The sequence below is a fragment of the Tamandua tetradactyla genome, chromosome 17 (assembly GCF_023851605.1).
Source record: "Tamandua tetradactyla isolate mTamTet1 chromosome 17, mTamTet1.pri, whole genome shotgun sequence".
Classification (NCBI taxonomy): domain Eukaryota; kingdom Metazoa; phylum Chordata; class Mammalia; order Pilosa; family Myrmecophagidae; genus Tamandua; species Tamandua tetradactyla.
Window position 1 is genome coordinate 53,404,685 of NC_135343.1, and position 24,980 is coordinate 53,429,664.

At 35.8% G+C, this 24,980-nt stretch overlaps 1 protein-coding gene across 9 annotated transcripts in view; it reads left to right on the top strand.

Annotated features, from left to right (window-relative positions):
• The window catches only part of CTNNA2 (catenin alpha 2), a 1,185,776-nt gene that overhangs the window by 129,871 nt on the left and 1,030,925 nt on the right, over positions 1–24,980 (top strand). For 6 of the 9 annotated variants that reach the window (XM_077134705.1, XM_077134708.1, XM_077134706.1 and 3 more), the window contains exon 2: positions 18,192–18,298. In XM_077134705.1, coding sequence (XP_076990820.1) covers positions 18,197–18,298 — 102 coding nt within the window. In that variant the 5' untranslated portion in view covers positions 18,192–18,196. Of the gene's footprint in view, positions 1–15,752; positions 15,842–18,191; positions 18,299–24,980 lie in introns of those variants that run through there. The other 3 variants (XM_077134716.1, XM_077134704.1, XM_077134709.1) reach the window with 2 other exon arrangements.

Genomic DNA, 24,980 nt, shown 5'->3' on the forward strand with positions numbered 1-24,980 from the left:
TGTTTTAATTTACAAGTGCATACTTAATAAAGCATTTATGGAGAACCTAAGAGCATGCTACTGTCTATGGGAGATAGAAAAGAGGTAAAAAACTTGATTTGGGCCCTAATGAGTTTATAATGTAGTTTATAACCTAGAGTTTATAATTTAGTGTTTAAAACTAAAACCAATTTCATGACAAAGATCCAGTTGAGAAAGAAGTAAGAGCATTTGTTAACTAAATACAGTGGTTATTTAGAGGCTATGGAGAAGGCAAAATGTGAGGATGCTAGATTTGGATGTTGGAGGACAAACAGAAAAGTGTTCCAGGTGGGGACTTTGGGATACCGCATCAGCTGTGTGTGCTATAATATGGCCCAAGCTTGATTGGAACAGAAGACTTATGTTGCAGAAATAAAATCCAAAAGAGTGGGGTCAGAAGGTAGAGAGTTAGGGTGGTTGTAAAGAGAATGTACAGCTTGCTGGGGAAGAGAGTTAAGTAGTCATTTTTAGTTCCCCATAAAAGGAACGTTTGGAATAATTACTTTGGACTGGATTAACAACAAAAACAGAGATAGGAAACACTGTTTGGTGACTTTTGCTGTAATATGAATATGAAATATTGAGATTCTGGCAAAGATTAACATTATGTCATCATTGCATATGGAATTGTACTTTGCAGGAGATTAGAGAGGGACAGGGAATAAATTCAGTACCAAAGAAGTGTTCATATTAAAGAACTTGAAGTTACTCTTGGGCTAAAAAGATAGTTCCTTAAAATAGATTAACTGAAATATGTAATAGTTCAGATTTTCTTTTGTTGGAATCTCCTGTCCAAAACTGATTTGCACTTTTGTTAAAGGGTAGTGAGATAGAACAATGTTAACCTTTGGTCAAGTATCATTTGGAAAACAATGTCCTCCATTGGGACTTTGGATATAAACCTACCTGTTTGTCATATACAGTCACACCCAAATGGAAAACAAACCATGATTTAGGCGGAGATTGAATCTGTTTATGCTTTCAAAATGAATTTATATGATGAGCATATGAATATAGTAAAAATCAAGGAAATGAGTTTGACAGATACTTGCTTTCATTTTGAATTTCAAATTACTGACTTTTATTAGCATGCTCCAGGAGTACTGACTCTCTATCAAGTTGGCACATGGTTTTAAATTTGAGGAGTATGCTTTTCTAAGTATAAAAATAAGTATAAAAACACTTTTCAAAAAAAAAAGAAAAACATTTCAGTAGAATATGGGCATGGTTATTTCCTTTTAATCTGCCCAGAGCTATATATTATTAGTCTTGAGCTGCCACCCTGAAAATCTTGAGGCTATGGAGCTTTCTTCGTTTATTTCCTTGTGGTAGTTTTTAATTTAGGTGGAAGAAAAATGAGCTTCTTAAGAGGATATAATAGTTTAAGTCATATTTAATATGCGCTTCCTTATAATTAATATGGTATTCTTTTGTATGCAATTATGTTAGGCATGGAGTGTTAGTATATCCCTTTCAAAGTATTAGAGTGATATTTTGCTCAGTAGTGTTTCTTGGACTGTCTTATGAAAAGCTGTTTTTTACCATAAATAGAATTTTTGCTAATAATGTGATACTTAAGTGTTTTAGTTATCTTTAACAGGAATAGAGATAACCCCCACCCTCACCCCTGCCATCTATTGCAAATAGCAAAGATCATTTGGAAATTAAATAGGATTTCGGTTATGATAACAGTGGTGATGGATTCAAAATTGCAGCAACAACTTGCATTTTTGGGTCACCTCTCAGTTCACTGAGCCAGGGCTTTGAATTTTTGTGTAGAGGACTGTGATAGGTGATACCTGCCTCCTTGTGGTCAAAGTAAGAGAAAATGAGTTTGAACAGAATTAGGGATGAAAATAAGGAGCAGAACTTTCCCATAGGTTCAGCCATTTTCATATGCACAGAATCACCAGGAAGAGTCCCCATACCCTCTTCTCTCCATACCCCTGGATTTGGACCTGGTTCTGTTGTAGATGAGTGTATTTCTATGGGAATCAGAATGGCTTTTACTTTCTAGGGCTATTAGAAGAATATTTTAAAAACTCCCTCCTCTGTGTTGTTCCTCAGTGTTCATCCCTGATGCATAATTACTCACATACTTTCTTCAGTTCCATAAAAAAACCACACTTAACTAGGGTACCCGGATATTAGAGGTAACTTCCTTCATGAAGAACAGAAAATTAGATGTAATACCGTATTTCAGATAGCATATTTGGTTAACTAATTTTTAACACCCCCCCCCCCCAAATAATCTCAAAGTATTTAATAGGAACACAGCTTCTTTGGAAAAAGAATATTCTCTATCAAAGAAGTATTTCTTGACCTACATTTCTGCTGCCAGTGATTACACATCCAGGGTTGTGACTCTTTCTGTTGTTACTTAACAACAGTGATCTTACAGTGATCTTACTGTTACTTATAGTAGTCACTGATATGACAGGCTTCTAACTAGAGAAGGTGCCTTCTGGGGGCACTACCAGAATCTTCTAGGAGATTGGGGGTTGGTGAACATATGCTTTGAAAAGACACATATGCTTCTGATGTGGCACTCTATTTCCCTATTGAGAATGTAATCTTTAAGACATTGGATCCCCTAGAAAAGTATAAATACCTTTCACAGATTACAATAACTTTTATAATTGTAATGATAACCAAGATGAGCAGAGGTGTTGCATACCTTCCTGGCCACTGTTACCCTGCTGGCACATGGGGTGATGGGCTGTGATTACAGCAGTGGTTCTCAAAGTGGGGTCTTGGATCAGCATCATCACCATCAACATCTGGGAACTTATTGGAAATTCAGATTCTCTGGTCTCACCCCAGAACTAATGAGTCAGAAACCCTGGTGTGGTCCCAGGACTTTGTATTTGAACAAGTCCCCTATCTGATTGTGATATATACACACACAGATTTGAGAACCACTTGTGTTTGTTTACTATTACTGCTGTAAAAAATCATCATGAATTTAGTGGCTTAACACAACTCAAGTTCATTAATCTCATATTTTCTGAAGGTCAGAAGTCCAGTTGGATTTGGCTGACACTTCTACTTAGAATCTAACAAGGCCGGAATCAAGGTGTTAATATGGCTGTGTTCCTTACCGGAGCTCTGGGGAAGAAATCTGTTTTTAACCTTATTCAGGTTATTGGCCAAACTTAGTTCATTGTGATTTGAGGTCCCAGTTTCATGCCGGCTCTCAGTTGAGGCCTGCTCAGATTCCTTCTTGTGCTTTTGATGCAACCCCCTCCAGAAACATGGGGTTGAGTCCTTGCCACATTTCAAGTCCCTCTGCTTTTCCCTGCCCTACCTCTCTGATGTCCTCTTCAACCATATCTCCACGACTCCCTCTTCTACTTTCAATGGGAGAAGCCTGTGTTTTTAAGAGCAAATATGATTACATGGAGCTCTCCCAGTAATTCATGATAATCTCCCCATTTTAAGGTTCACTAATTAGTAACTTAATCGCATCTGCAAAGTCCCCTTGCCATGTAATATCATATATATTCATGAATGTAGCACAAGGGGCCAAGGTCATAGGGGCCAAAATTCTGCCTGCAACAACCTAGCTTGGCATAATTGGTTGTGGGGTCCCTTTCTTGCCTTGCCCAATCCCTGCATTGCTGAGTACATGGCCCAACCCCACTCACCAGCATCCCACTCTTTCCACATGGGACCAAAGGTGGTTTGGGGGAACTGAACTGAGGACCTGACCTGCCTTACCAAGAAGATTAGCCACATTTCCCTTGAGTGCTACCTGTGTCCAAGTCTCCTGCCATCAGTGTCTCCCTCATCTTATCTAGTATTCCTTCACCTCACTGTCCATATCTGTGTCTTCTTTTCATGGTTCCTCCAGCGACCTAGATGGCATAAGCCTAAGATTTTCCTCTAGAAGCAATGAGCATAGTGGTTATGAGTATAGAATGGAGACAGATGATTCAAATTTTATGACCTTGAGCAAAGGTTAACTCACTGAACATTATTTGTGTGGAGAGAGTAGAATGAACCCATTATCAGCCATAAACTTCTGAATTTCTATATCAACTAAAGCTAGCCTGTGATCTTATAAAACCTTAGAGATTTCAATAGCAGTAGTTTCAGTATTGGTAAAGAGAAAGATTGGTGAGAATCTGTAGTTGGAGCACTGAGGAGGAAGACAGGTTTGAGTGCCCCCTGAAAAACTACAAAGCATCCTGATCATGGCTTTACAAAAGAAGAGTAGAAGAAACAGATTTCAGAAAGGTCAAGCAGAGGATTCAAAATACATTTCCCAAAACGGACTATGAAGGAGAAATTCTGCAGTGAATTATGCACTGCATGAGCATATCTGTCACTTGAGAAACATCCTTGGAGTAACAGCCTCGAGATATTTTCTGTTTATCAGGGCACTGTCTGAAAACACAAGGCACTTGTTCATTGGCCATCCGTTGGCAAGCTCATTTCACATGGGCTTGTCTTTTGGTCAGGTTCTGCTTCGTCAGGTTTGAGTGAGAAATAACCTCTAGCATCCTGGCCACCCATGCCTCTTCCTCACCACCACAGAGCAAGTCTCAAATTATCTAAGATGTCATTGTGTAGGCTGTCATATCACCTTTTACGTGTATGCATTTTGACACTTTTTCAATAAGAAAATCTTCTCAGAGATTAAATAATTACTAAGAGCTTCTCTTGGGGTTGTAAAATTGTGATGTATGAATCATAATTTACCATGTTTTGTTATTCACAATCCTTGTTTTTCACTCTTTTGCTATGATGGGTCAGTATTCTAAGTCTCCCTAATAAAGAAAAATGAAATATGATTTTAAAAAAATTATTGTATAGTATAAAATATAAACAAAGCAAAGAAATAAAAAAAAAATCAATAGGTTTCAAAGCACTCTCCAACAAGAAGTTACAGGACCAATCCCAGAGTGTCATAGGCTACCATACGATTCTCTCAGATTTTTCCTTCTAGCTGCTCCAGAATATAGGAGGCTAAAAGGCTTAAATATCTTTTTATCACCACAATCGACTTTTTTCTTTCTTTTTTTGTGAAAAATAACATATATAAAAAAGCAATAAATTTCAAAGCACAGCACCACAATTAGTTGTAGAACATATTTCAGAGTTTGACATGGGTCACAATTCCACAAATTTAGGTTTTTACTTCTAACTGCTGTAAAATATTGGAGACTAAAAGAAGTATCAATTTAATGACTCAGCAATCATATTCATTTGTTAAATCTTATCTTCTATGTATAACTCCACCATCAAGTTGTTCTTTCTATCTATCTCTTTAGGGTGTTTGGGCTATGGGCATTCTAACTTTTTCATTTTAGAAGGGTCTGTCACTAATATGGGGTAGGGAGATGGAACTATTTGATGTTCTGGAGAACGTGGACCCTCTAGATTTTAGGACTTACCTGGTTCAGGGACCCATCTTGTAGGTTTCTGAAAAGTTACTCTAAAGCATGGAACCCTTGTGCAATCTTATATATTGCCCTAGGTTTGCTTTAAGAGTGGCTGGAATGGTACAGGTTTGGGGTTTGGCAAGTTATGATAGGTAACAATGTCTAACTGAAGCATGTGTAGGAGCAAGCTCCAGAGTAGCCTCTCGACTCTATGTGAACTCTCTCTGCCACTGATACTTTATTAGTTATACTTCTTTCCCCCTTTTGGTCAAGATGAAATTGTTGATCCCATGGTGCCAGGACTGTATTCATCCCTGGGAGTCATCTCCCACACCACCAGGGAGACTTTCACCCCAAGATATTATGTCTCATTTAGAGGGAAGGGTAATTATTTCACTTGTAGAGTTGGGCTTAGAGAGAATGAAGCTGCATTTGAGCAACAAAAGAAGTCCTCCAGAAGTAACTCTTGAGTATACCTATAGGTAGGCTAAGCTTCTCCGCTACCTACATAAGCTTCACAGGAATAAACCTCAAAATCAAGGGCATGGCCTATTGATTTGAGTGTCCCTATAGTTTGACACAATATCAGGGGATTTACTGATAGTAAAGATTAATAGTTCCATATTTTTTCTCCCATCCTTCAAGAGACTTTGCCAATACTTTTTGATTACCTGCTTAATATACTCTAGGATGTATCCAGGCATTACATTGAGTTATACAGGATTAAAGGACTTCTTTCTTATTCTGGGCTCCCTGTTTTGCAATTGCTCAAATGAGCTATACAAATAGGTTAGAGTATGTGCTACAGAAAATTTCAGTTTCAGACCAGATAAACATTTCTTCCATTGGTCTCAAAGAATATGAGACCAGAATATAGGCATTGACTTCCTTACCCCTGTATTCTGAATTAACTCAACCCCAACCTGATCAGCTTTGTTCATATCTCTAAATATCAGGATATCAGAATATATATATATATATATATATATAAAACAGCCTCTCGAAATCCAGAAATAATAATACCACTCCAGACTAAATGTGTTCACTATGAAAGCTTACAATCTAGGCCCCTGTTTTCTTGTGAGCATTTTCTAAAGGAGATCATACAATAGTCATTCTTTCATTTCTAGCTTATTTTGCTAAACCAAATGTCCCACACATTCATTCACATCATTGCTTACCTCACAACTTCATTCCTTTTTTGTAGCAGCACATTTGTTCATAAGTATACACCAGCATTTGCCAATCTACTTCTCAGTCAGTGCATCCTTCAGCCGCCTGCATTCATCAGGGATCATGTATAGTGCCCAAAGTCCTCAGTTCATCAGTACTCTCAATTTTAGATAACTTCACTGTTCCCAAGAGAAAGAAAACCAATAAACACACCCTTGCCAAATACAAAATCTAAACCTTCTCTTAATTCTTGTCCCTCTCCCCATTATTTACTTCTTCTGTTGCTGTGGCAGTGCTGATGTTTTCCTTTTCACTGTAGCCCATAGCATGCAATAGCTGTTTTCCTCCATACCCTGGACTTAAGCACGCTTTGTACATTAATTATACCTTTGAAGTAGTTCTTGCAAGAACTAATTTATATTTCTAGTGTTAATCAGTGGGATACATAGGTCTCTACAACCCCTTTCAATCCTGTTCACCTTCAGTATGGTTTATTACTTATAGACTCACTAGAGAACCACCTTCACTTCTAAGTATTCCCTTGCATTGCACTTCAACCTCATTTGCTAACTATTCACCCATATCTAGCTTCTATGTATCTCTAAGTCCCCTATATTCTTTATTATAAGCCTCTGATTTTACCTTTACCATGGTCTTAAAAGTGGAATCATACAGTATATATTGTTGTGTCTGGCTTGTTTCACGCAGCATTATGTTCTCAAAGCTCATCCATCTTGTCATGTGCTTCAGGACATAATTTCATCTTACTGCTGCATAATATTCCATCATATATATATATATACCACATTTTGTTAATCCACTCATCACTTGATGGGCATTTGGTTTGTTTCCATCTTTTGACAATTGTGAATAATGCTGCTATGAACGTTGGTGTGCAAATGTTTGTTTGTATCATAGCTTTCAGCTCTTCTTGGTATATACCAAGTAGCGCTATTGCTGGATCATAGGACAACTCGATATATAGTTTCCTGAGGAACCGCCAAACTGTCTTCCATAATGGTTGCACCATTATACGTTCTCACCAGCGATGCATAAATGTCCCAGTTTCTCCACACCCTCTCCAACATTTATAGTTTCCTGTTTGTTTAACAGCAGCCATTCTTATAGGTGTGAGGTGGTATCTCATTGTAATCTTGATCTGCATTTCCCTTATAACCAGTGAAAATGAACATCTCTTCATGCGCTTTTCAGCCATCTGTATCTGCTCTTCAGAAAAATATCTTTAGCCCATTTTATAACTGGGTTGTTTGTTCTTTTGTTGTTGAGTTGTATGATATCTTTGTGTATACAGGATATCAAATCTTTGTCTGATATGTGAGTTCCAAATATTTTCTCCCACTGGGTTGGCTGCCTCTTTATCTTCTTGACAAATTCTTTTGAGGTTCAAAAGCATTTGATTTTGAGGCATTCCCATTTATCTATTTTTTTCTTTTGATGCTTGTGCTTTGGGTGTAAAGTTTAGAAAGCTACCTCCTATTACTAGGTCTTGAAGATATTTCCCTACATTTTCCTCTAGAAACTTTATGGTGCTAGTTCTTATATTTAAGTGTTTGATCCACTTTGAGTTAATTTTGTATAGGGTATAAGATAGGCATCCTCTTTCATTCTTTTGACTATTGATATCCAGTTCTTCCATGCTGAATTATTGACAAGACTGTTTTGTCCCAATCCAGAGGATTTGGGGGCCTTGTCAAATATCAGTTGACCATAGATTTGGTTGTCTATTTCTGCACTCTTGATTCAATTCCATTGGTCAATGCTTCTATCTTTGTGCCAGTACCATGCTGTTCTAACCACTGTGGCTTTATAATAGAATTTAAAGTCAATAAGTGTTAATCCTTCCACTTCATTCTTCTTTTTTAGGATGCTTTTTAGCTATTCCGGATCTCATTCCCTTCCAGATGAATTTGGTAACTAGCTTTTTCATGTCTTGAAAGTAGATTGTTGGAATTTTGATTGGTACTGTGTTGAATCTGTAGATTAATGTGGGTAGAATTGGTATCTTAACTATATTTAGCCTTCCTATCCATGAACAGGAAATGTCTTTCCACCTATTTTGATCTTTGATTTATTTTTGAAATTTTGTGTAGTTTTCTGTGTACAAGTCCTTTATGTCCATAGTTAAGTTCATTCCTAAGTATGTGATTCTTGTAGTTGCTATTTTGAATGGATTTTTTTTTCCTTAACTGACTCCTCAGTTAGGTCATTGCTTGTATATAGAGACATTACTGATTTTTGCATATTAATTTTATGTCTCGCCACCTTGCTGAATTTGTTTATTAGCTCAAGTAACTTTGTTGTAGATATCTCAGGATCTTTCAAGTATATATCATGCCATCTGCATATAATGAAAGTTTTACTTCTTCCTTTCCAATTTGGATTCCTTTTATTTCTTTGTCCTGCCTGATTGCTCTAGCTAGAACTTCTAGCACAATGTTGAGTAATAATGGTTACTGTAGGCATCCTTGTCTCATTCCTGATCTTAGGGGGAAAGCTTTCAGTCTCTCTCCATTGAGTACAATTCTGGCTATAGTTTTTCATATATTCCCTTTATCATATTGGGGTAGTTCCCATTTATTCCTATATTTTGGAGTTTTTTTTTTTTTAATCAGAAAAGGATGTTGAATTTTTTTAATGCTTTTAGAGCATCCATCAAGAAGATCATGTGATTTTTCTCTTTCGATTTGTTAATGTGCTGTATTACATTAATTGATTTTCTTGCATTGAACCATCCTTTCATTCCTAGTATAAACCCCACTTGATCGTGGTGTATAATTCTTTTAATGTATTGTTGGATTTGATTTGCTAATTTTTGCATCTATGTTTATTAGAAAGTTTGGCCTGTAGTTTAGCTTTCTGACAGCATCTTTACATAGTTTTTGCATTAAGATGTTTTTAGCTTCATAAATGACTTAGGTAAAGTTCCTATTTCCTAAACCTTTAGGAAAAGTGTAAGTAGGATTCATGTTAGTCCTTTTTGGAATGTTGATCAAATTCCCTGTGATACCATCTGGCCCTGAGCTTTTTTTTGTAGGAAGATTTTGATGACTGATTAAATCTCTTTACTTGTGATTGGTTTGTTGAGATCTTCTGTTTCTTCCTGAGTCAGTGTAGCCTATTTGTGTGTTTCCAGGAACTTGTCCCCTTCATGTAAGTTGTCTAGTTTGTTGGCATATAGTTGTTCGTGGTATCCTCTTACAATTCATTTTATTTATTCAGGGTCTGTGGTAATGTACACCTTATTATTTCTGATTTGTTTATTTGCATCCCCTCATTTTTTTCTTTGTCAGTCTTGCTAGTGGCCCATCAATTTTATGATTTGCTCAAAGAACCAACTTTTGGTTTTATTGATCCTTTCTATTGTTCTTTGTTCTCCCATTCATTTGACTCTGCTTTAATCTTTTTTATTTCTCTTCTTCAATTTGCTTTGGGGTTATTTTGCTGTTCTTTCTCAAGTTCCTGCAGGTTTGCTGTTAAGTCCTCAATTTTTGCCTTTTCTTGTTTTTTAATGTAGGCATTTAGGGCAATGAATTTCCCTCTCATCACAGCCTTTGCCACATTCCATAAGTTCTGATAAGTTTTATTCTTATTTTCATTAGTTTCCAGATAGCTACTGATTCCTCTAGCAATTTCTTCTTTGACCCACTAGTTGTTTAAGAATGTGTTATTTAATCTCTATATATTTGTGAATATTCTTATTCTCTGTTGGTTATTGAGATCCAGCTTCATTACCTTGTGATCAGAGAAAGTGCTATGAGTAACTTCAATGCTTTTAAATTTGTAAAGACCTGTTTCGTGCCCCAGCATATGATCATCCTGGAGAATGTTCCCTGAGTACTAGAGAAGAATGCATAACCTTGTGTTTTGTGGTGCAATAACATAAATATATCTGTTAGGTCTAATTCGTTTATCAAGTTGTTTAACTTCACTGTTTCCTTGTTGATCTTCTGTTGGGTTGTTCTGTCTGTAGAGGAGAACTGCGTATTGAAGTCTCCAGCTATTATTGTTGAGACATCTATCACTCTCTTCAGTTTTGCCACTGTCTGTCTCATGTACTTTGGAGCTCCTTGATTAGGAGTATATACATTTATGATTGTTATATCTTCTTGATGAATTGTCTCTTTAATTAATATATTGTGTCCTTCTTCGTCTCTTGTGATGTCTTTATATTTAAAGTCTATTTTGTCTGATATTAGTATAGGCATTCCCACTTTCTTTTGCTTATAGTTTGCATGGAAAATATTTTTCCATCCTTTCACCTTCAATCTACTTGTATCCTTGTATCTAAGATGAGTCTCTTGTAAGCAGCATTCAGCTGGATTATATTTCTTAATACATTCTGCCAATCTGTATCTTTTAATTGGTTAATTTAGTTTGTTAACATTCAAGGTTATTACTGAAAGGACGTTTCTTGACTCCACCATCTTATCTTTTTAATTTTATTTGTCAGGTCTATATATTTTTCCCTCTTTCTCTTTTTATCCTTTAAATTACCCTGATGATACTCTTCAGTTCTGTGCCCTCCAGATCTCCCTCTCATGTCTTTTTCTTTCAATTGGTAGAACTCCCTTTAGTATTTCTTGTAGGACCAGTCTCTTTTTGACAAATTCTTTCAGGATTTGTTTGCCTGTGAAAATTTTAATCTCTCCCTCAGTTTTTTTTTTTGTTTGTTTGTTTGTTTTTCTCATCTGTCTGTACCATAGATAAAAGGAGCATCTCTCTCCCTCAATTTTGAAGAACAATTTGGCTGTGTACAGAATTATTGTCTGGAAATCTTTCTCTTTCAGGATCTTAAATATATCATACCACTGCCTTCTCACCTCCAGGGTGCTATTTGAGTAGTTGGAACTCAGTCTTATGTGGTTTCCCTTATATGTAGTAGATTATTTTTCTCTTGTCACTTTCAGAATTTTCTACTTCTCTCTTCAACATTTGACAAACTTATTAGTGTTTGTCTTGGAGAAGGCCTATTTGGATTTATTCTGTTTGGAGTTCATTGGGCTTCTTTGGCTTGTATATTTATGTCCCTTATAAAGGTTGGGAAGTTTTCCTCCATTATATCCTCAACTACTCTTCCTAGCCCTTTAGTCCTCTCTTTTCCTTCTGGGACACCAGTGATTCTTTTATTTGTGTGCTTTGTTTTGTCTGTCATTTCCCTGAGATCCAATTCAAATTTTTCCATCTTTTTTATTTGCCATTTGCTGTTTTGAGTGTTCAAAATCAGTTATCCTGTCCTCTATATCTCTTATTCTTTCTTCTGTTTCTTCAAATCTGCTGTGGTGTGCCTCTAGTATGTTTTTTATTTGGTCAACAGAGTCTTTAATCTCTGTGATATATGCTGTTTTTCTATTTCTTCTTCCAAATTCTTCTTTATGCTCTTCTACTGTCTTCTTGATCTTCTTTATGTCATTAGCCACCCACTTATTTTATTACAACATCTTGGATTAGTTGTTCCAATGTCTGTGTCTCCTCTGGTGTTTTCATTTGGTTGTTTGTTTAGGTATATCTGTCTGCACTGTGATATGCTTAGTGATCTTCTGTTGTTTTCATCCCATATAAATACCTTGATTTATTTATTTTGGGAGTTGATTTCCTTCAGTAGTCTAAGGCCTTGTGTTTGTGGGGTGGACGTGTAGCAGGATGCAGGGTACAGGGTGGTGCACATCAGTGTGGTGATGCGTTGCAGAGCATGTATATTTGCAGGTTGGGAATTCTCTTCTTGTGGAGGTGAGGGGTAGGGGAGAGAGTTAAAATATTTACTGTACAGTCATCCAATATAGCATAACTATTGAAAATCTATATGCTTTCTGGCCTTCTGCAGACCAAGATGGTGGCATAAAATGTTCCAGGGTGCCATTAGTGCACATAGTCTTTGAACAGCTAGATATAACTGGTAGTTTCCTCAAAACTCTGGAAAATAAATGGCTGTAGTAATTGGACGGGTGCGAAATCAATAAAATGCAACCTTAAACCTGACAGGAGAGTCTTGCTGTGCACTTGCTGGTCCATCCCCAAAACCTTCCTAGACATGGTGTGGAGCTGTCCTTTGCTCCCATTGTGGGCCCCTGGCCCCTTTCAAGAGGGAGAAGAGTAACCCCTGTGTACATACTTGGGTGCTTATATGTAAAGGACAACATATTGTGTGATAATTTCAAAGACTGAGCCAAGAAAGTCATCTCTGGCTCACCCTCACTTAACTTGCACTACAGGGAGAAATAGCTTATAGGCAGAAAGAGCAGTATAAGAAACAATTAAGTCAAAGCAGCCTGGGACAATGGATTACTGACTTTGAGAAACATAATTGAACCCCAGAGGTGGGAAGCCTGTTTCACAGGGAGTAGAGTGGTTATTTGGAGTCCTATTTATGTAGTAATTCCTGAGGTCACAAACAAGCACAAGCTCAAGACAAGGTGCATCCACAAAAAGAGATAAGAGGAAACTGCAGTTAACTTTCTTCTTCTCAGGTTTATCTTCTTAACAGGAGGTTCAAAGTCTGAAGGAGAGCCAAAGCAGAGGCAGCTTGTCAAGACTCTGAATATTGCTTTTTTTGCTTTGGAACATTTTTTATTAGCTCCTGGAACTTAAGCAAATCTCTGTCAATTCGGAAGGCATCATCAGAGAGGACCATACTTTGATCATGTCAAACAAAAACTTTTAAAAACAAGCTTCAATATACTCAAGGAAATAAAGGAGAAAGCAGATAAATTACTAAACTAAAGCAGGAAAAGGATGAATGAACAATATGGCAATCCCAATAAGGAGGAAGCAAACAGAAATACCAAATTTGAAGACAAAGATAACTGAAATGAAAAAAATCCCCTAGAGGTTCCAACAGCATATTCAAAAGAAAGAATAGGTTAACTTGAAGATAGAACACTTATCTTCGGACTAATGAGAAGAAAGAAAAATAGTTTTAAAGAAGTGAACAGATCCTAGGAGACCTTTGGGACACTATCAGATGTACCAATCTATGCATTTTGGGAATCCCAGAAGGAGAAGAAAGAAAGAAAGGGTAGAAGGAACATTCAAAGAAATACTGTAGGAAAACTTCTGAAATTTAACAAAAGACATGAATATATGCATTCAAGAAGCTCAATGAACCACAAGCAGGATAAACTAGAAGAGAGCTATGCCAATGTTGAACTATCATCTGTGTTTGTCAAACTGTCAAATGCTAAGGACAAGGAAAGCTGCGAGAGACAAATCAATGCATTATGCAAAAAGGAGTCCCAATAATATTAGGTGCCAGTTTTCATCTGAAACCAAGAAGGCAAAAAGGGAGTGAGACAAAAATTTAAAGTGCTTAAATAAAACAATTGCCAACCCAGGATTTTATAACCAGTGAGTCAGTCTTTCAAAAATGAGGGAGAAATTAAGATATTCTCAGATAAACAAAAGTTGAGGGAGTTCATCAACACTACATCTGCCCTACAAACAAAGATAAGGGAGTTCTTCAGACTCAAAGGAAAGGAAAGGACACTTGATAATAGATTGAAGTGACATAAAGAAATAAAGATCTCTAGTAAAGGTAACCATATAGATAACTGTAAATGCGAATATTTTTTCATTTTTTTTATTTGTAACTTCACTTTTGACCTCTTACAGGTTCTAAAATGCAAATGCATAAAAAATAATGTTAAATCTATCATCTGGGAGATAAAATGCATGAATATATAATATGTAATAAGTACAATAAAAAAGTGGGGCATAGAGGAGTCTAGAACAGTGTTTGTGTATGCTATTGAAGTAAAGTTGGTATCAAATCTAATGTAATTATTGCAGATTTAGGACGTTAAATCCTAATAACCACAAAGATATCTGAAAAATATATAAAGAAAGAAATGAGAAGGGACTGAAAATGCTGAAATACTAAAGTCAAATGTGGAAATAGGCATTAGCATAAGAATTAAGAGATATAAAAGGTATAAAGACCTTTTTTTTAAAGAAAGAACAGGTAGCAAAATGGAAGAAGAAAGTCATTATCAATAGTTACTTTAAATGTAAATGGATAAAACTCTGAAGTCAAAAGACAGAGATTGGCAGAATTGATAAAAATAAAGCATGATGAAATTATTTGCTGTTTCTAATGACTCACCTTAAATCCAAAGACACAAGTAGGTTGAAAGTAAAAGCATGGAATAAAATGTACCTTTCAAATAGTAACCAACAGAGACTTGGAGTTGCTGTACTAAGATCAGAAGAAATAGAATTTAAGTCAAACACTGTTGCAATGACAAAGAAGTCCACTCTATGCTATAAAAGAGTCAATTCAATAAAAAACATAATAATTATAAATATTTGTGTACCTAACAACGGAGCCCCAAAATATATGAAGCAAATATTAACAATTTTCAAGGGAGAAATAGATGGTTCTACTTTGATAGTAGGAGACTTCAATACACCACATTGAACAATGGATCCAGCTTCTAGACAGAAGATCAGTAATGAAATAGAAGACTTGATGATACTATATACAAGGATACTATAAACTAACTAGACCTAACAGATATAACACCTTACCCAACAGCAGCAGAATGCAGTGTTTCTGTTTGGTGTGATGGAAAAGTTTTGGTAATGGATGGTGGTCATAGAAGTACAATACTGTGAATGTTATTAACACAACTGAATTACATATTTTAATCTGGTTAAATGGAAATTTTAGGTTTTATATATATTACAAGAATAACATTTTTAAAAATGTAGGACTGTGGAACAAACAGTGGTTTCTAATGTAATCTGTGGACTATTATTCATAGTATAATTTTTAATAATATTGTTTTATCAGTTGTAGCAAAGGTTCACACTAATGCAAAGTATTAATAATAGGGAAATTTATGTGTGTGGAGACAGAAACACAGGAACTCTATATTTTCTGTATGATTTTTCTGCAAACCTACGACTTCTGCAATAAAAGAATAAAACAAATAAATAAAATACAAGTCAGTGTGTTCTGTTTGGCCTTGATAATTTATGAATATTGAAAGTATAAGTGGGACGATATTCTTGTTTGAGAGTCAGCCATCTTGTGTGCTCTTGTGAGGGGGTCACATACCAAATTGTCATTTCTGTTTACTGATAATAACCCTCTTTCTTTGCTCTAGAGGCTGCCTGACCCTTTTTCTCTTTTCTGCCCTCGTTCATCCCTATTAGAACTCTGGAGGCAAAGACCATCAATAGGTGCATCTCGAGGCCTGGGGTCATGAACACTAGCCTGGAATGGAATCTCTGTTTTTCTGATGGTATGCAATTTCAGTTGGCTGAGGGTTTTGATAAGGAAATATTTCTAAAAGAGCTCTAGTCTATACTAGTAGAAAGCAATTAAATGTGCTTAAAATGGCAGGCCCAAAACACTTGCCCTAGAACGAGCAGATCCCAAGGATTACACTAGCTCAGGTAATCTGCCTTCAGAGGAGTTTCTTCCTTTCCTCTGTCCCCTGGTCCATAGGTCATGTAAGGCTAACGTGCTCCTTGTAGGTAATTTACTGGGACTTTAGATATCCACATCTTGGGTTTAGGGGTCAGGGTGTTGCATACAGTCACATACAACCCCCGTGCTAATTTGGGTACTGAACCAAATGGTGAAAAAGATTAAGGAGTGGATTTCAGAACATACAATGTTAGTCACAACTGTAGCAAAATCAGCATGGCTAAGAAAATGGCACTTAAAGTTTCTGTGACCAAGTTTTTCCATTCAATAAATTAGTACCATGTAATCTTTCCTCACCTTTTGCTGAATTTTATGTGTGTCACAAAACATAGCTGAGAAGATTGATCCCCAGTTTATTAGGTGGAATAATTGTTCTGATTAACTCCTGTCCTTTCAATTTTGGATTTAGAAGTCCCTTGTGACCTTCAGGGCTCAAGGCTGTGTAACTGCTCCTTTGCTCATAGTCAGATTGTGGTCTTTGTTCAAGAAGTGACCCTCCATTTCTGCTTGATGCATGCTAAATTAGGATCATTAATGTGACTACCCTAGCATTTTTTTAAATCATCATTTTTGAGCATCATTTTAAATAAGTTATGCATGAGAACGTTGATAAAGGATTTTACCTGCCTTCTTTGTTCCAACACCCTATATGCACAAACATGTCCATGTAATCATTAGAATCCTTTATGTATTCACTCAGTATCTTTCAGTATGGTATTAAAATTACTTCATTGCTAGTTATCCAGCTTTGCTGCAGGACTTCCTTATTCATCATCGTTATTATACCATCAAAACTTGAAAAAGTTCTCAGGGAGATTCTTTAGACAGGACTTTGAAATAATTGTCATAAATACTGAGTCAAGATCACTCAGATAGATCTGACTTCAGCCAGGATTAATGTACCTGTTCTGTATAGAAACTATCTGCTGTCTTTATCCCTCCTCTGTGCAGGAAGGTGGGCTTCCCAGAAACAGAATCCTGCGAATGGCAGAGCTGCTATGTCGCAGTTGGCAGAGTGAATGGGAAATGTGTAATATGTGTTTAGGTTTCTGGAGGACGGGCAGCTTATCAGTGCCAACTATTATTGTTGTGAAGGAACCCAAATCTAAATTGGTCTGTATGGTTGGATTGCTATGCTTAGTTTATTTAAAACATGGCATTTGCAGAGAATTTAAATAAGAGCACACTGTGTCTTTGCATTTCTTTTTTCAACCAAACTGGTTGTGGCTCTTTGCAAAAAGATGATCTGTAGCAGGGTGGTAAAGAGGTGTGTTTGTACTAGTCCCTATCAGTTTGTCAGTGATAGAATAAATCATTGTTCTTTTGAGGCCAAGGACATGTTTGTCACTTGACATGTAGAAGGATTCTCCCTGCAGGTCACTGGTTCTCAGGTAAGAGGAATTGCTTTAGAATACGGTAAATGACTTCTCCGACACTGATTTTATGGGATAAGCAAGTAAATGCAGTGAGTAATCAGAGAACATGTAAATAGCAGTAATTTAATTTTCAGAAAATTTGGCCCTTGGTTTACAAGATGTTTTTGCTATATAAGAGAATGAAACTCTGCTGCCACAGGCAATATGATAATCTTCAGTGATCAGTTGTGATCTGAAGGAAACAAAGTAGCCTTTTGTCTAAGGTAGGAGGTTCCTTATCTGATGATCATGCTAGATTGATGGTACTGCCTGGCAGCCTTTGCTGGTACCCCAAGAATGACTAGAGTGTCCTTTTCTCAGTTTCACCCATAGGTCTCTCTGTATTCTTTTATCACAGTATATATCATACTGAAGTATAATGGTTAGTTGTCCTTGTTATCTTTACCATAAGCTACATCAGGGCAAGGTCCAACTCTTTCCCAGCATAGAGCAGATGGATGTGCATACTAAATGTTGAGTGCATGAAATATTGCAGGGTCAAACAGGTCCCTAGGGTTTACCTAATGTGTACAGGTGCTCTCAAGAGCCCTCGTTTTTTAATCTGATTCCAATGTTGCCACCTCACCTAGTTCTTGGTCAGATTTCCCCATCTCTAAGTGTATGAGGTTGTACCAGACAATAATCTCCAAATCTCACCTATATTTCAGTGATCTATTAATTTTTGTGTCTTAAATGACAGCTTATTTCATGGATCCTTTTTCTGACTGATAACATGTATTCCCACAGGGAGCATGACTTCGGCTACTTCACCTATCATTTTAAAATGGGACCCCAAAAGCTTGGAAATACGGACTTTAACAGTGGAGAGGCTATTGGAGCCACTTGTTACACAGGTAAGGAATACTATGAAACACTCTCTTACCTTTCTATATTTCTCTCGTGATTATTTCCTGAGTCTCCAAAAACTGAGAAATCCTTAAAAGAGGATAATGTGCGCCATTTGCTGATTAAAAAATGTATTTTACTGCCTAAACTTTGGACAGTTTCATTGCCCTATAAGATCTGAAGTGCCTTTTAAAAGTCATACATGTGATTTTTGAAATTAAGTTGATGAGATAATTGAAGAGAGGGGCCTTGGTGAAGGGGGTCCTCATTTGCAGTAATGAATCCAAAATCTAAATAAACCATTCCTCCTTCACTTTCAAATGCTAATGAAGTTAGGAAGAACAGTATTGAATATTTAACAGCAAAGTATATTTATTGAATTATTTTTGCTTCAGTTTATAAAGCAGAATTCATCCTGTTGGAATGAGGTATTCCATTTTTGTTTTGCACCATTGCCACATTCTACAAGATGACTGTCAACAGAAAAAAAAAATCTTCAGTAATTTTACACTTGAAAGTTGATTTTCAGTGTCTTGTGACATGTATTATTTGCCGTCTTAACTCTGAAATTCTTGGGATGTGAAAATTTGAGATTGTTTTATGGTATATTTGTGGAAAATTATTATATCAAATTGAGTAGAGGCCCTTTGTATTTGTTTCCTATGCCGGTATAGCAAATTATTACAAACTAATGCCAATTTATTACCTTAGCATTCTGGAGGTCAGAATTCCTAAAACCAAGGTGTTGGCAGGGCCCTGCTCCATCTGCAGGTTCTAGGGGAGAATCCTTTGTCCTGCCTTTTCAGCTTCTAGAGGCTACTGCACTCTTGATCTGAGACGGGTCCCCTCTGTTTTCAAAGCCAAAAGTCAGTCATCTTCAATTCTGTCTCTGACCTCTGTTTTTGTCTTCATATCTCATCTCTGACACTGACCCCTCTTGCTTCCTCTCATAAGGGAGCCCTGCAATTGCCTTGGCCTGGCCCTGAAAACACAAGATAGTCTCCCTATCTCAGTTAATGTCTTTGACCAAGTTGCATTTGTGAAGTCCCTTTTGCCATTTTAGCTAACACAGTTACAGTTTCAAGGGATGAGGATGTGGGCGCCATGGGGAGGCCGTTTTCAGCCTCCTGCAGTCCGCCCTCTGGGCCCTGAAGATTCATGTCTATTCGATGTACAAAACGCAATAGCTCCATCCCAGGATTCCCAACCCCAGCGCATTATAGTGTCAGTGCAAGTTCAAAATCTCACTGAGTCACATCAGCTCAAAAGTTCTAAGTCATCTAAATTAGGTATGGGAGAGGCCCTGGCTGTAATCAATCCTGGGCCAAAATTCTTCTCCATTTGGTTACCTAAGGAACCAGACAGCAAATTATCTGCTCCCAAAATGCAACGGTGGGACTGGCTCAGAACAACAGTTTTAGCGGTTCCAATTCCAGAAGGGAAAAGGGAGTCACCAGTATCAAGCAATTTAGAAATCCAGCAGAACTCATTAGGTTTCTTGCCCTTGGAATAATTCTGTGTCACTTGGGACTCTACTTCTGGGCTATTGGTTCTGCTCTCATAGTCTTCACTGCTTTTTCACAAAGGGTAGCACATGTTTGCAACTGAGTAGTTTCAGCAACCTGTTAGCTGCCTACAGAATTTGGGGAGTCCAAAAGTCTTCTTTCATTCAATCTTTCTCTGTCCTTTTCAGTACAAACTGGCAATGTTTCTGCCGATATAACATTCAAGAACCTTGTGGGTCTCCCGTGTGTGTCTTGGGGATTCATTCCATTAGTCAGAAGGCTTATCTGCATATCTTTACTGAATAATCCTATCTCTGTTTTTGTCTTCTGCTGAAATGGCTGAGGAACCCACTATACACATGAATATTCTCTTTGAATAGCTGTCTGTGTGACTCAGTCTCTGAGCTCTATCCATCCAAGGCATTAGCAAGACATTGTCTAGATACACACTTGAATTTATATCCAAAGCACACTTTCCTCACAGAGTCTTCTAATTTTAGTGTTTTTGTAATATGGATGTCCCAGGAATCCCCCAAATTATCATCATGGCTACTTTTTGCTTAGCAGTTTTCTCATTTTTATTCCTTTCCTCTCATATTTTACTATAAGCAGCAGAAAAAGATCAGGCCACAACTTCAACATTTTACTTGTGAACATCTGCTCAACATCTAATTTCACTGGTTATAAGTCTGCTGTCCACTTAACTGAAGGACGAAATTCAGCTAAGTTTTCTGCCACTATGTAACTGGGCTTCCCTTTCCTTGAGTTTCCAATAACATGATGTTTGATCACTCAGATTGTCATCTGTAGACTGGGGCTGATCCACAAAATTGTTTGTTATTAATCCTCAGTAAGTACAGAAATTGAGATTAAGCACTTTAGAATTTTGATAGCAATTTGACATGTTGACTTTTTGTATTTCAAATAGGAAAATCAAAATTTGGACTTATATCTTTGTATCTTTTCAAGTATTTTAACTATTCATTTTTATTTTATTTTGAAAGAGCTTTGGCTTGTGAGAGTTGTAATACCAAAAATATGATCTCTCTTTACAGATAGCTTTAGAGGGACTGCTGAGGAAAGAATTGGGGTGAGAACCATCTGGCCTGAACTGTAGTTCTGCCAGACGAGTGAAAGGCTGAGAGGGCTTCTCCTGGTCTCAGGTTCTCACTTCAGTGTACACGTGAATACATTTAACCCTTTTCTTTAGGATTAATTGAAGCAAAATATTTAAAAATAATGCTTGATACATTTAAATAGAGTTTCCATAATGCTTGATATGAATGAATAGAGTTTCCAGTTTTCTTTTTTGATGGCCATATATTCAAGTTTACACTGGCCAATAAACTAATATTTTATAAGTCAATGAGAAGGATGTGAGTGGATTAGGTGTGGACTAGCATGAATATCATACTTTTACTGCCTTTTATTTCTTAAAATTTTCATATATTTATATTTTGCTCTTGTGTTTATCTAATAACTCATGGGTGATTTATCTTTCTTCCTGGTGTTCCTATCTTAATTTAGAAAAAAAAATAATGAAAATCTGAGAAACATGATTTTAAAGACTTGTCTTTTTATGATACTATTTCCCTGTAATATTATGGCTGTGCTAACATTCCTAACCCCCCCTTTTCCCCTGGAATGAAACCTGGTTGAATGCTGACTTTGGAGGGCAGATTTCTATGAAAGGAGAGATGATGAAATACCTGATATGTACACCATGCTCAACATTTAAAAAGTGTAAATGAGAGAAAAAATAAAAACATGCTCCATTTGTATCAAGCACTCACACGTGTGACTTTACGAATTAAAAAATTATAGCAATATTCAGAGACTCAGTGTACCTTCATTTCTTCTAAAAGTCGATGAAAGATGAAATAAAATTGGTAGTTAAGGAATTCATGGTAAGATTCATTTGCTGTCGTAAGAAAGAGTGGCATTAAGAATTTACTGTTAATAAATATTTAACATAGCCAACAAAGTTTTACCTCATTTTAATAACAACATAAATGAGGGCTACGGCTTATCTTACAATGTGGAAATGGCAAGATTCCTTTTGGAGAAATTTACATTATGGAAATCATGAAAATGCAAATGAGAAGGGATTCATTTTAAGACAGGTTAGTCCTTTGTAAAGGTGCCTGAAATTTTTATAAACTCAAAAAAGTAGGGATCTTTAAAGGACTGTTTTCTGTGATAATAAACTTTATTAGGAAACTGAAACATTTGATTATGCAACTTTATTAGTTAACTAAAAATACTTTATTAGGAAATTAATAAGCATCCTTAGATACTAACTGTTGGAATTAAATGAAAATTACAAACTGCATGTGAGAAGACAAGAAAGGAGATCCTTACATAATGAATTATACAGCACACTGTAAAAGCTGTGCTCAGTACAGAATTATAACTTGCAATGTCTTTGTTATTAAAGAAAAAGATAAGACAAACTATATACTCATCTTAAGATATTAGACAAATAATATCAAAAGAAAATGGTAAACCAGTATTTAATAAATTTGAAAGCTAGAATATTTGAAGTAGATTACAAAAGTAAAAAGATGAAATGAATTCAAAATTGTGCTAATCCTTCAAATGGACAATAAAATCCCTCAAGACACTAATTATGGAAAATATAGAGTACAAGAGTATAGAAGTTTATTGATGAGAAGCAGAAATAACCCCAGGAACAGGAGAGATTAAAAGCAGCACTAGAGAATAATACATGCAAATCTATGCCAATGAAACATGAAAACCTAGAGGAAGGGAATGAATTCCTAGAATAATTTAAGTTACCAAAATATATCAAGAGGAAGTAGAAAATCAGAATAAGTCATAATAAAGATTTAAAAGGTGTTTAAAGTCTTTTTTCTGAAAAAAAATGAGAACATATGGATGCACAGCTGAATATTATCTACATTTTAAGAACAGATAATTGTAATGCTATTTTAACTTTTTTTAGTCACAGAAAAAGAGAGAAATCTCCTCATTCATTTTTGAAGAACATAGTTTTAATATTAAAAAAAAGTAAGGTATCTGGAAATATCTTAATATACCTGTAAAAAATGGACAATGATGGCTCTATCTCATTTCTTAACTTAAATGAAAAGTAACTACTGAAAATATTAGTAAATAGCACCCAGCACTATATCAAAGGTCAGTATAGCTATAGATACAGGTATAGATATATCTAGATAGAGTTGTGTCATCAAATAAGATTTTTTCAGGACTTTAATGATGGTTTACTATCAAGTTACAAAAATAAATTATAATAAATTAAATTCTAAAAAGCCATTTGACAGAATTTTGCAATTATTTCCAATAAAAACTTTAAGTAAGAATAGGAGTATATTATTCAGGGTACTCCAGAAAAACAGGTAAGATACATTTATATGTATATCTATATGTATCTATATCATTTATATCTACAGATATATCTAGAGAAGGATTTATTACAGGAATTGGCTCATATAGCTGTGGGGATTGGCAAGTCCAAAATCTGTAGGGCAGAATGTAAATTGGAAATAACAATGAAGGTGGAGTTGAATTCCCCTGGAAACTGGCTAACTGAAGTAGAGACAACAGTTCCTTCTGATTTTGAATTTCTCCTTTTTGCCTTTTAAGATCTCCAACTTATTGGATGAAGTGTCTCCCCTCATGGCTGAGGGCACTCCCCTTTGTTGATTTTAGATGAATTCAGCTGTAAATGGAATCAACTGATGATATGTGCAAATCCATATCTGAAATACCTTCAAATAACAATCAGACTGGTACTCATTTGGACAAACAATTAGATACCATAAGCTAACTAAGTTGACATATGAAATTAACCATCATAAGGAGGAAACTTAATGCACATGTAAACTTGGAATAGAACAGATAAAAACTTTTTTTAGAGATATGCTTGTATATTATTAAAATTAATATGAGAATGGGATTAAGTGGCTAGATATAAGATAAATATACACATATCACTAAATTTCCTCTATTGTAAGCTGCTAGAAAAAAACGCAAAAATATTTTCTTTGTAAGTGCAAAAATTGAGGGTCAATTATTTTTCCTATTGTGTGTTAAGTTTGTGGTTTGACTTTTATGACAATTTTGTAATTTTTTGCTCATTGTTGGAGCAGATATTAAGTCTGCACAAGCTTTGAAACCAGGAAAGCTTGAGCATGAGTTGAGAATTCATGTTGAGATTTTTAGTAAGTTACTTGACCTCTGCTCAGATGTAAAATATGAATAATAATTTGTAACTCACAGGAATATTGAAAGGTCAAATCAGATGATGCTTTGAAGTGATTAGCAAATGTCATCCACTATATTTATAGTAATACAAGTTTGCTCTTTACACATAGATATAAATAAGTGTCTCCCACTTATTAGAATATAAATGTCATACATAATGTATGTCCAGATACATCTGGTTATATTTTAGAGAACAAACTTTCTGCAAATTCAGAAAAGCTATGATCTTCCTATTATTTATCAAAGGTAACTGAAGCAGAGACTTCTGAAGTTATTAGAAAATCAACTATCACTTCTCAGTGAGCTAATAAGCATAGACCATCAAAATAGGACATGATGGAATTTGCTATAATTCTGTTCCTTATTTATTTAGAAAGATGCATCTACAACTTAGAAATAAGACTATCTGATAAAAGATATCATTGATGTTCAATGTGCTGTTCTAAATTTGCCTGATGTGAAAGAACAAACTAAGAGGAACTCTCTAATCATTTCCAATAATATTTTGAGTGACTTCCAAAAGCCCTATTATTAGACTCTGATGTACTCTGTGGTTGAATAATCTTAAATTTTACTCAAAAGCTAATTATCTCAAATGCTACCTAATTAGAAATTTATATACTTACAATATTGTTCTAAATTTTAAAAAAATCACTTATATGCTTATTTTTTAAACTAATGATTTTTCCCCTTCTAAACAATTTTTTTTTTACTAAAGAAGTCACCTTTTTGTGACTCACAATATTAGTTAATTCCCTCGATGCATTTAAAATCAGGAAATAAAGGGATTTAGAGCCGAAAGTGATTTTAGAAATAATCTAGGACAATCCTTTTTATTTGTGAGATGAGGAACCTGATGCTCAGTGAAATGAAGTAACTTCTGAGCATTGAGCCAGTGACTTTCTCATTGTAATATGCACTTTCTTACACAATTTAT